The following is a 13,228-nucleotide window of genomic DNA, read 5'->3' on the forward strand; positions in this document are numbered from 1 at the left end:
TTTTTGGAACCCTGTGAAAAGTGGAGGAAGCAGATGCTAGAAACAAATGTAGACATAGAGGTACAGAAAGGATAGACACACAAGCCTGAAAGTGGAGAGACACATGCACATCTGGTGTTATCAGAGTTACAGAAGCATGAAGGGTATCGGTAAAGAAGCGGTTAGTCTTTGCTTTTTACTGAGTGAAATTCACTTGCTGTCCTAGAGTGACTCCAAGGACAATTTAATGTCAGTTATGCCTAGTCACTGTCAAGCTCCTAGCTAAGTAGTTTGTAGGTAATGCCAGCTGATTGCAAAAGTGACCACTGATAAGCCTGTCAATGCTTGCATGGAGAATGGATAGTAATTAAGCACTCATTTAAACATAATATTTGAAGCAAGAATATACTATCTCGTGTTCCTTGAAATATCTTACTGTATATGTCAACATCTCTGTATCTGAAAGGATGGGAAACAGTGTTAAGTTGCTAAGCATACTAGTTTGAAAGGAATGTGACATTACAGTTTATACCAGTTGGTGTGAATGGAAGAAATGTTGCATATACAAATCAGCTGAATGTCTGATTCCACAGAAGAAGATATCAGTAAGAAAATGGCTTTTTTTCCCCCTAAAAGTGGCTCATTACAAATATTTCAGTCTGTGTATATGACAGTAAGAACTTCCTGGAACTTCAGAGGGAAAGTCAGGCAGAGCAACCTGAGGATTCACAAAGTAAGTATTAGGGATAATCTCCTGAGTTTGTAGAACATAATTTGCATGCTGAATTCCTTACAGTGACATTTTAGGCACTGGCATTAGTCAAGCCATGTCCAGACACTTCATGCCAGGATGAATCATATATGACAAATGGTGCGCTGAAATCTGCCCTAATTTATACAACTTTTGCAAAGGTGTTGACTGAAGTGCAGTCTCATAACATGAACTGGCTCATCCAGTGCCTCTCAAACGCTCCCCTTTAATGTCTGAGTCAGACTCTGTGATGTGCTATGGATGTCCTACCACAACTAGAAGCAACTAGAGCCACAGTTATCTCCTTTGATGAAAAAAAAAAAATTAGAAAAAGGCATGTGTTGTAAAAATGCCCCTGATCAAATCATCCTCTCCTTTTTTGTGCAGAAGCACACTGCTAATGCTGGATTGTGGTGCCTGCTTGGAACACATACATTAACATACAGCCAGGAGGATGATGAAATACAAGATTAAACCACATTTTTTGCATCTCGCTTTTTTCAGACTGCACCAGTGCAAGTTTGTCTATCGTTTCTCCTTTGAACATTGCAAAGCAAGCATTTTTTGGAGGAATCCTCTACAGTGTTGTCAGCAAATCCTGTTGCCATTTCTTTATCCCGAAATTTTTGTGGTCGGACCAAACTTTGCAAAAAAGCTGCCTGTAGTGGCGTTTGTTACATTATGTCACAGAGAAACTGTTCTGATTCATTATGTTTGGAACGTGTAAGATAAAAACATCATATTTTGGACAACTTTAACAGTAGGACAAGAGGATCTTCACTGCTTTCAGAAGTGGATTCCCTATATTATTAGAGGTGGCTCTCTGTAAGCCTGTCTGTACATGTATTAAGGAGATGTTTTGAATTGGGCGAAGTTATAAACCCCTCCCTGCACGGACTGTGGAACAACCCTGATCTCAGGGTCTCCTATCTTTTGTTTGATCTTTCAATTTTTTGTAAGGTCCCAGACTGCTGTGCACTGGAGTGGGTTGTTTCCAGAGAATAAGTACCGCAGCTGTTCTTCCTGGACTGCGCTCTTGGGGAACGATTCATTTGATTCCCACATTAGAAGGAGGAACCTTGTATTTACAGCTTTTAAATCGGGTCCTTGCTTTCTTCCTTACATGCTTGTCATCCCCTTTCACCTAAAATTAGGCCTTGGCCTCTGCTGTCGTTGCCTAATACCGCTCCAGCAGCGTGGTTCTGCTCTGTCCAGCGCATAGTGGCAAATTCTTCCCCCTGACTGTAAGACCCTTTTACGTACTAGATTCCATCTACACAGTGACAAGGGCAATACGCACAGAAGGGGATACAGAGGATCAGCTCATACGAGCACGCTCAAAAGTATGTCTGGCTTTTGATTCACCTTGGTTCAAAAACCCTTAACGTCACTTGACTGAGTAGGCAGAGCACAGTGTCTCATTGTTTATCTGAATTAGTGAGTGGGTGGCAAGTAACTTAGCAAGGAGCAAAGAGCTGAACCGCATGTTGGGGGAGCTGCTGCAAAGGCACACGAGTAGCCCCTGGCTGAGGGACAGATGCTTCCCACCTCACACGTGAGCAACAAGCTGGACTCTGTCGGGCCGCATGTACCCTGCCCACAGATGGACAAAGTTTATTACTGTCTTCTCAAAAAACAAGACTGCTTTGTGCAGTAAAGGAGCTCTAGATAGTTGAACTGTGACTTATTACAGGCTCTTCTCCACCAGAAATGCTGAAAATAAAATACTGTCAATAGAGATGATTGCTTAGTGGTGTAAACCTCTCACTTGCTATAAAAAGAGTCCATTGAATGACAGAACTGAATTTAGCAGGGTTTTTTAGTGAAATTTACCAAGTGAAGGTATTTGTTGGGATCTTACTTACTGTCCTGCTTGTTCCATGTAGCAAGAAGCGATGTCTCTATACTAGTAAGCATTATGCTGTATAATGACTGACTCCCTAATTCCCTACTTCCATCCAGACCTATTTCCAGCTATGTAAAATTATTTCTAATTTAAGATTTTATAAGATATTTCAGGACAAGAAACACTCCAAATAGAAAATACTATTGAAATAAATGCTAGGTCAGCGATGACTTACAAAGCATCTTCCCCAATTAACCAGATTTAATTTCTTTCATATCTTCAATGTAATAAACCTAGTAGTCTTCAAATTATACATGGAGTTTTCCAGTCAAGCCTTGTAATTGCAATGTAATAAACAGGAAAAGGTATTTTTCTTGCATTGAATATACAGACAAAAAACAATACAAAATTTAATTACATACTGTAAAATACCAACAAAGGACAAGTATTAATTTATACTTCTTTGAAGGCTACTCTGTCCTTTGGTTCAAAAAGTATTTGGATTGAATTGATGACATATTTGGACAAAATTATTCATAAAATGTGAAATACAATGCTTTAGAAAGCAATGTTTTAAAGTGAATAAAAGAAAGCTGTTGCTTTAGGTATACCTATATTGCAATAATTAAGAGATTCAATGTTTCCCCATTATCTTTCATCTATTTTGTTACTTTCCATTATTGACACATTTGCATTATTTAGTAATGCAGAATTTAAGCGAAAACTTTCTGACTTTCAAATCTTAAGGGATAGCTTAATTAGCCAAGCTTGTAAGAGCAATTTGTAAAATAAAAACCTCTTCTCTCTTCTGGAGTGAATATAGAATCACATACTTAAGTTTCAGTTGTTTATTATTTCAAAATTAGAAGCAGTAAAAACACAGCATAGTAAGGGGAAGGATATACTGCAAAACACTTGTGTTTCAAGGTCATTAATCCTTTCGTCTCTTAGCTTTAATTAAAGATGTGATAACACTAGAACACTATCCATCTCCTGGTGGGGCCTCTGAAATCCTGTGACAGTTCAAGGAAATGTTCATAGCAAGAATAAGTGCAGTGTAAAGTAAAATTTAGTTCATTATCACAAAAAGCAGACGTTTGATTTTTCACCTGCTTTTAATGCAATATGACAGGTACTTTATTTTTCATTCCTAAGGGTAAAAATGATTTAAAAATTCCATAATTTATATACGTAAAGTAGAATTAATGATTTACTAAGTAACATCAACAGTTCAATACTGAACAAAGGTAGAACAAACCTTTTCTTTCTTTCAACAAACTTTCAGAAGAAGGCTCTGAACTTTTTTCAAACCACACACCATAAACTTTGCACCAAAATGTGTCGACGACAGAGTTTTCACGCCAAAATGTAAGTCAAATACTCATGCATGACTTTGGATTTTTCAGAAATTTATAAGCCGGGTTGAGATTCAGTAAATAGCTGTGCAATCTGCCGAGGATTAAATGACAACAATATTCTCTATTACATCCACCTCTTGTGCATAGTTGCCCCATAACCAACAGATGAGAAACAGGGTGTAAATCTATATCCTCACAAACACTCTCATTCAGAGCTGAAGTGGCCATTTTGAGGGCTACTAGTCACCTGACTTGTATCAGTATATCTATAGCACTGCGTATTTATGCTTTGGCTTATACCAGGATAATTGCCTATGTAAACATTGCTTCTTTTTAAGTAGAGAGTGTGTATCTGGAGGCAGAATGTGACTGTACCCTAATATATGATATACAGGACTATGGTAATACAGCTAAACAGCAAGCAGTTTTATTCAATGCATTGCAAAAAAGCATTTTATACATTTGTATTTATACATCTTGCACCTGACCTTCAGCTTTTGGGAAACATGTTTTATTAGCCTCTCAGCTATTTCCTACTGAACTGAAAGCTGCTGCTGTCTTCTACAAGCTGTTCTGCTTTGTAAATCTTCTAGAACCACGGTCATATGAAGAGTGTAAGCAGTAAAAATAATAACATTTTAAAACTCTTATAAATCTTTTTGAGTGGGACACAATTTTACCACAGATTTTTAATAGGATATATGAAAACACTTTAGCAATGCTTTTGGTGCTTATTAAGAAGACCCACTGCTACAAACTATGACGTGGGACAGTGAGGAGCTGTTTCTTCCTGTTTGTGTGGTGTATTTGAGTAACAAGCACAGGCACTATCATTATGTGATCGGTAATATGGCATGTTTCTGAAGCCTGCTGAGACTTGAGGAAAATTCTAGGCTGCACTCTCCTTGGCCTAATAGCTAATATTCTTGCAGCCATTTACGGAGAATACTGCACTAATGCTCGTCAGATTCCTTGTTTGCTCTGTTCTAGTCCACCTACTATGCAGCAGCTAAAATGACTTACCTAGGTCAACAATTTCCAGGCCTTGCATAATCTCCCTCTCTTCCAGATCTCATTTAAGTTCCTGTTACTTCACCTCTATCTTCTCTTTAGCCTTCTCTGATCCCCACTTCTGCTCCTGCTTGCCATTTACTTCATCTACAAAGTTTTTTTCCACGCCGCTAGCTATGCATGTGATGCCCTTCTTATTCTAGACCTTCTGCCAGCACTCTCTCCTCAAGCAAAAGTCATAGTCACTCTCCTTATTTAGCTTGTGGCTGAAAGGCAATTTTGTTGTAATTACCACCATACACAAGTTTCTACCCTAGTAAGTGCACTGACAGTATTTAGACCTGTTTTACCCCTTCTCCAGCCTCTCATTTCTCCATCCTGACCTGTATTGCATCTGGAATTTAGACTGAAAATGTGTTTTTCTTATTTAGCACTGGAACAGCAGGAGGATGGTATATCGAGCATTCTTGTGAACGTGGCTTTACAGGCACAAAGATAAGCACGGCCCCTGCACATCAGAATTTGCTATCAATGTATCTTCCGGTTCGGGTTCCTCCTCACCCGCGGGAACTATAAAACTCTAATAAATACAAATGAAAATTGAGGAAAATAGGATTAACAGTTCCTCTAAATTTTGAAGCAAAAGGTAAAGGAGTGTCGAATTTGAAGGAAATGGTGGGAATTCTTCCTTGTGCTTTTGATTATGGGCTGTCAGGGAGAAATTTCATTCATAGGTCATGAGAATTTTTCATTTTCTTCTAATTGGGCAGTAGGACTAGATGGGTTATTTGGATCCAATCAGAGCTTCTTCTGACATACAACTTGTTTTCTGCATTCTCACATTTTGGCAACTGATGATAATCACTCCTGATACTCATGGTCAAAACATAATGGTGATAAAAGACTTGGTCCTTACCCTATGTCACCAAAAGATGATGTTAGGACTATCAAAATGGGGTTGGATCTGAGTGATTAAATGAAGCTTTAGGCAAGAGGACCACCAGATTTAATGAAATGAACAACCAGCTGCCTTATCACTTCCTTTTGCTGATTTTTGATTTGTTTAGTTATAGCATCTCTTTGCCAATGAGTGCAATTGCTACAGGGTAACTCTTACGCTATGGATAAAAGCAGCACAATCAAAATCTACAGAGTAAAATACAGCAAATGCAGACGATAATCTTGCTTCAAGTAAATATCTGTACACAGAATTTGTGAACAGAAAGCAAGCATAAAACAGAACATCAGAGTTCAGTGAGAAGTTTTCTGTCTAAAAATCGTAGACAAAATCCATGAAGCATGCAGAAAAGCCAGTTTGCATATTGAAAACAAATCTGACTTTTAGAAATGCTTTTGCAAAACTGTGGTGCTCTACATATACGTAATGGCTGTTTAGGAAAAAAGAGGAAAACTGGGGACACCTAATGATCTGTCTATACTAGAATTAAGTATATTAGTGACCTTGTTAATGCCTAAACACGGCTATAACTCGTCTGTGTTGCATTACTTCAAACATTTTAGGGAAAACCTGTTTTAAAGTGGTTCCCCTAGATACTATCTTAAATTTGTTGAAGAAGGAAATATAGTCTGTTGTTTAAAGCACAGGACTCTGAGTCAGATGTAGATTATGCCCCCTGCACTGATAACTACTGACTTATGTGGCTTCCTCATCTCTAAATTGGGAAATAGTACTTAACTAGTCAGAGCTAACAAGGAGACAAGTCATTACTGCTTATAATATTATAATTGTAATAATCAGAACAAAGCCTTCGGAGTACTGATTTATTAAGAAATCTGTGGGAAAGAAGCAAACCACCTGCACGTTTGAAGTTCTGGTAACTTATTCCAAGACAAAATGAAATTTCTGTGCCGTGTTGGTGGACAGTTTAGGAATGCAAAGTATCAGTCATTGCATTTGTTAAGCAACAGCCACCTAAAGGTCACCATGGCTCCAAAGTAGAACTATGATCTCATAGCTGCAGTTTTTGCCCTTCCCTGTTCACACCCTTTCCGTGTTTGTGATTGTTATGCTGGAAGGTCCTGATGGCTTCCATCTTCCATATATAGACAGCCGTGTATCTTGTAATGATGTGTAGGGTAACGATACCCCGCAAGGTCTTGATGTTGGAAACAAAGGGAGGCAACTGCCCAGCTGACCGTATCTTAAGACTGATCCGAATCTAAGCTTGTGAGGGTGGAGGTTTTCCCTGGGACAGGAAAGTCAGTGCAAGGCTGACTCAAGCTGAGAGACCAAATGCTTACAAGTGTATGCAGGCAATAAAACCTGGGGAAAAAACCAGAAGCAAGGAACTCACATAGCCAGACAGGAGTAAGGCAGGACAGCTTTCTGTATTCATTCTAAGATAAAAATATTTTTTTTAAATGTAAAATTAACTCAACTACTAGTTGGTTTTGACTGAGCTATGAGAAATCAAGCTGGCTGTTTACTCAGCACAGGGAGGTAGGAATGCACCAAAGAACCGTTAACATATATATTCACTTTTTGTGAATATTGCAAAGGTTTGTAACAGGAGCAACCTGGCAAAGCTCTGAAGGATAATCACTTGGGCCCCACCGACGGTGACTGGAAGCAGCAGAACGAAGACAACTCCATCGCCTCCTTCCCGCTGCCTGTGCCCGGGAAGGCCCGGCTGCTGCTGCCGCAGCATCTCTGGGTTGTATACAGGGATGGTTAATACTGGAGGAGCTGCCCCTCCCAGCGGCGACAGGAGCAGTTAAGCCTGATTTCCCAGTCTCTACCCTCTTCCTCTTATGCCACCTCTTCAGACGTTCATCAGATGACAGAGATAATAGCGCTACCTGGTATAGCACACTTTCAGTATGGAAGGATCGTCGGCTTTACAGCAAAGCTCCTGGTCTCCTACAACATGAGAACAAATCCTTTTAAATAATTCTAAAAGCACTTTTACCACTCCTTTTTGTGGTATGATCACCTCGGGGTTTATGTAATATGAAAATTAGCAGGCTGACAGCCTTAGCTGTCTCGAAGTGCAAGAAAAAAAGTGGGAAATGAGAACATGGGTTGAATATTCCTTTTCAGCCTGCAGCCCCGTCAGCCTCGCAGACGGCCTGTCCGGCCTGCTGGAGCTGGGCTGGGCTGAGTCAGCAGAAAGCAGGCGTGATGCGGGGAACAGCTCCGTCATCACAGCAACGCGTGAAACTCTTGCCTTTGGCTGCCTTAGAGGCCTCGCAGCATTTGCCATGGAAATGTAACGCTTTAGCTTATTTAAAACACCGATTCTTAGGGTGGGGTGGGTATGGGACCCTTTGCTCCCCTCTAACGCGTTTCAAGCCGGACATCTCACGATCACCGGTGTGTCACAGTTCACGTTACCGGCTACCGACGTTTTGATGAGCACAGCTCAGCTCCGCGGCCGCGCCTTTCGCTAAGCGGCGCCTCTCCAGAGGCAGCCCGCCAGCTCTCCGCCTGCCCCGGGCTCCCAACACCCCTCTCCCCCTACCGCCTTCCTCCCGCCCCCACCGCACCGGGGCCGGGCCCGCTCCTTTCGGTAAAAACGCGCGGCTCAGGCGGGCTGTGCCGTCGCTCCCACACCCGGAGGGGGGTGTGGGGGTATCTGAGCAATGCGGGGGAGGGTGTGTGTGTATCTCAGCAGCGCGGTGTACACTCCCCACAGACCGTCCCGCCGCTGCCGTGAGGCGACGAAGGCCGCGCTGCGCCTGCGCGAGGGGGACGGGGCGGGGCCACGGCGCGGGGCGGGCGCGCGTGCGTGCGTGACGGCGCCGCGTAGGGAGCGCGCGACGATCCCGGAAGCGTGGGGCTGGGGCCGCCGTCCGGGCAGGCAGCGCGCGCGCGGTGGGCCGGGGCCGCGCGGAGCGGGAAGGGGAGCGCGAAGCTGCGGTGTCGGCGGCTGCCTGCCTGCGTATTTGCCTGCCCGCTCCCCCTCCGCGCGCGGCGGCCGCCGCCGCCATGACGAACTTCATCTCGGTGCAGCTGAAGAAGGCCTCGGAGGTGGACTTGGCCAAGCCGCTGTGCAAGTTCATTCAGCAGAGCTACCCGGGCGGCGACGCCCAGGCCGAGCACTGCCGCGCCGCCGAGGAGCTCAGCAGGCTCCGCAAGAGCGCGCTCGGCCGCCCGCTCGACAAGCACGAGAGCGCGCTCGAGACGCTCCTCAGGTAGGAGCGGGAAGGCCGGGCCGGACCCCTCCGCGCCGCAGTTAGTACACCCCCCCCCACCCCGTCCCTCCCATCTCCGCCCGCTCCCGGCCTCCCCCGGTGCCCTGCGCGGCTGAGGGGCCCCGGCGGCCGCTCCGGGCCCAGGCCCCGGGCGCGGCGGAGCCGGCACCAGGTGCGGGCGGACCCAGGTGTAGGCGGCCCCCGCGGGGCGGGGCGGCTCCGGCGGGCTGTGGGGGGCGGGCCCGCCTCCCCGCCCGCGGCCTGTGTCCGGGACAGGCGCCCCAGCGCTCGGGTGTCCTGCGGTATCCCGGGGCGCCCCACCGCCACCGCGCGGCTCGGGTGTGGGGCGTTAGGGGGTGTCGTGTGATGGTAGTGCAGGGCGGGCGGGGGAGGCGTCGAGAGGAGGCCTTGGCCCGGCCAACTTCCCCTTCCGAGGGTTTGTAATGTGCCGCTCGCCGCTGGGTCTAGGTAGAAATGATCTTAGAAGAGAGTGGGTGTGTCTTAGCAAAATGTAACGCTGTTACAGTTACAGCTGAGGGCTTTCTTTGCAGTTTTCGGTATTTTTTTTCTTGTCATGTTTTCCTTCTGTTTTCTGTGTTTAGCAGCTTAACATTTGCAAAGTCACATCTTTATTTTCTACTTAACACACCTAGTTTCCTATCTGAAAGTTTACTGGTGCCTCTATCGTGCTGGAATTATCATAGGTTAGAGGAGCAAATTATTAACCTGTGCCTTCTGCCCGGTAAACTGCATGATGCCTGCTTTAGGACTAACTGCTCCATCATTCACAAAAGCACTCGCTCTTTCCTGTCTCTCTAGAACACTTACAGATTGCAGTATTGACTTACTCTGGTAATCCTGTTATTCTGTTTCTTTGTGTTGGAAATTTTTGAGCCCATTTATTTGTAGCTCATCTACTCACTGAGGTCACTGTGATTCATTCACTAGGTTAGTGCTGTGTACACACTTCTACTTGCAAAGTTGGGATCAGAGATTGCAATACCAGAATATGAGTTTTTATGTAGTGGCAGCAAGTGTGATTTTGGTTTTTTTTTTAAAAGAAGGAAAAGATAGAGGGATCTTCTAGTATAGGGAGAAATAATACTTGTAGGCATGACATGTTTCTGTAATATCATGAACAAGTAGAAATACATTTGATGTTCACGAGAACTACTTATAAACTTAAAAAAATGAAGGGGAATGGAAAAGAAGCAAGTGATATTAAAAAGAAGGCAAGATTTGTAAAACGAGTTATTGATCTTTTTTTAGCTTATCAACCCTTCACTGGGTGTTTAGGCTATAAAAGCTATGACTGCAGTGATCATGCTTTACAGTATCTTTGTCGTTTCCTGTTCTATTTCTGTTTATTACTGCGTATGCTTTTCAGGGTACTACTGTGCGTGCCTTTTGAAGGTCAGGAAAGTAATGAGCATCTATGAACTGAAAGAGGGACCCTGCTAGCCAAGTTGGAAGGCATACTATTGTCTTCCCTTGCACTCTGGAATTGAGCTTCCTTTTCTGATGGTATTGGTCAGGTTTGTGATTAGTTTCCATCTGAAATACCTGGTTGGCCCAGCCACATTATATGACTTGACCCTCTCCTAGCAGCTCTACACTGCCAAAAGGAGAAGGCCCTCTCTTCAGTTCTGGTCCTTCTCTCGCACCATTTCTGGAAAGCAAAAGGTGTACGTGGTTTTCTGACAGGTGAGAAACTTGAGTGAGTTCGGTGGAAGGTCAGACGAACATCAGAGCTGGTGCAGAAGAGGGTAAAAGTAGTGTTGCTGGAAGCCAATGGGCTGAGCAGGACCTCCCTCTTTTAGTGCCAGCAGGTCATTAAATTAATTCAAGCCATAGTATGCAACTTCACCTCAGGTTTTCTCTCTGACTAATGAAGGGAAGCCACTTGCAATTGCATAATTACCAGTTTTTCATTTGAGTCAGTTCCATATGCAGCGATCTGTTCTCTCTGCTGTTGATCAGTGATCGGCAGATGCCTTCAGCTGGCCCAGGTGCTTTTGCAGTAGTCATGGGGTGTTGACTGTGCTCAGCACCAGTGCGTGGCATCTTATGTGCAAACACCAAATGATACCCCTGCCCCAAAGAAGCTCCTCTCATAAACCATCTGCAATTTGAATTGTATCATTTGAGAATATTTGTTCCCTTTACAGTGGGAGAAGGATAAGATGAAGGTCTGATTTAACTGTAAATTAGAGAAAATAAAAAAATCAGATGTATATTTTCCCTTACCTCTAACAAGTTATGAGTGGTTTGTCCCTGTTGGACCATTTGTATTCATTACAGTTGCTGGAAAGTAAGTTTGTTCTTATCCTGTAAGAATATTCTGATGTATATTCTGTTAATATTCTGTTAGGTGCAGTTGCTTTAAAAAGTCAGACTGTCTGCACACTCAGAAGTTTGAAGCGTCCAGCTGAGCTTATGCCTGAAAGAGCACAAGCGTCTGAGCACCTTGTGTTTTCTCTGAAAATTCCCTTACCTCTCCAACTTCCAGTACTTTACCGTTGCTATGTAAGAGTTGTATGCAGTCTTATGTTTAAGTAACAACTTTAGCAAGGTTTTTGTTGAAGTTGGAGTTTAAAACTGGTTTGTTAGTGAAGTCAGGTTGGAAAAGCTAATTAAAATGTGGATACCCTTTGCATACATTTACTTCATTACCGCTTTTTATAAACCATAATAGCTGGTAGAGCGCTGTAGACCATTTAACTGTTAAGAAATGAGGGCTTAATCTTCTGCTAATTAACCTAGGATTTGTCCACGGTTTTGTAATCTTTAGAAGCCTTGTTTTACTGAGTAGTTACTGCATAATTTTTTCTTTTATGGAAGAAATGAACTCAGTTGCAGGCTCATTTCCCAGGCAGACAGTGACCAGTAAAGCTTTGAAAGTGCTGGTGTGCTGTTGTTTCACTGATGAATGCAAATACTTCTTTTGGAGAAGTATTTGAGGTAGTCAGTGAAAAGGGGCACAGTGTAACTGGGAAAGACCTCAGCCTGCTTCCAAGCTTTCTTTGTGTTGTGAGAATCTGAGTGCTCTGAAGGTGACGTAGGTGAGCTTGGTACAGATGTTTCCCCTTAAATTCTGTCATAGCAGATTTGATTTAGTGTGGTTTTTTTTTTTTTTTATCCTGAGTATAATTATAGCTTCAAGGGGTTCCCTGCTTCCTCTCTTAATATTAAAGATAGCCTGGGCTTAATTTCCTTTTTCTGGAGGGATTGGGTGGTGGTGCGAGTTTAATAGTTGCGAACAACTCTTGCAGTTCTTTTTTTTTTTTTAAAAAAAAAAGGAGGGACTTGGTTTTATTTTGAATGGTCAAATTCTCTGAGGGCTGAGAGTTGCATTTCTGGTTTCCAGCTGTGAGTTCAGGACTCCAGTTCTTATCTAGAAGAGCGAAGGCAGATCTTGGTCTCTTTTATGTTCTTTTGAAGGAGATTTTTCTTTCTGATTCTTTGAGGGAGGAACAGGATTTGAAGTTCTTAACGCAATGCGTATCTTTTAATTAAATTCTAATTTAAACCTTGACTTCCAACTCATCTGACTGCAACTCATTTTTACTAGCGTTTAGGAGTGTGTAATGCCTGTGTTGGTGAGAGATTGCTGTACTTCGAGAACTAGATCTGTGTTGCTGACATCTGCCCTCCCTTTCATTGCTGTAGTCGGAACTCGGGCAGTTGATAAGTTTGCATGGTTTCCTGTAGTTCATCACTGTGGCCCAGCCAAACACACAAAGCTCATCTGTGTTGTGTGGCAACTTCTGTTCTTTGTGTCTTGATAGTTAGATTGCTGTAAATCTTGTTTTAAACAACACCTCTACCTTTGCCCTCAACCTTCAATGTGTAACTGACTTGTGCATCAAATGCAGCCTTTCCTTCAATATTTATTTTCATGCTTTATACTGCTCGTTTTATGCTCTTCTGTGGTCAAAATCTTAATTTACCATTGGTATATATGTTTAATTTATGGATACCATTATATTTATATAAGGTAAGCTACTGCTAAACAAAAACAAAATGATTTTACTTTTTGTCTGCAGATTTTTAAAGAGCTCTTAAATCTTGAGTAGAATTTCAGGTTCTTTAATAAAAAGAAATGACATCACATGTTTAAAACAGTAA

General features: G+C 43.0%; 1 protein-coding gene across 3 annotated transcripts in view; it reads left to right on the top strand.

The window, feature by feature from the left end:
- Positions 1 to 8,729: 8,729 nt before the first annotated feature.
- Positions 8,730 to 13,228, top strand: part of PDCD6IP (programmed cell death 6 interacting protein) — a 31,849-nt gene continuing 27,350 nt past the window's right edge. For all 3 annotated transcript variants that reach the window (XM_074857843.1, XM_074857903.1, XM_074857951.1), the window contains exon 1: positions 8,730 to 9,100. In XM_074857843.1, coding sequence (XP_074713944.1) covers positions 8,895 to 9,100 — 206 coding nt within the window. In that variant the 5' untranslated portion in view covers positions 8,730 to 8,894. The remainder of the gene's footprint in view (positions 9,101 to 13,228) is intronic.

The sequence above is a fragment of the Strix uralensis genome, chromosome 1 (assembly GCF_047716275.1).
Source record: "Strix uralensis isolate ZFMK-TIS-50842 chromosome 1, bStrUra1, whole genome shotgun sequence".
NCBI lineage: Eukaryota > Metazoa > Chordata > Aves > Strigiformes > Strigidae > Strix > Strix uralensis.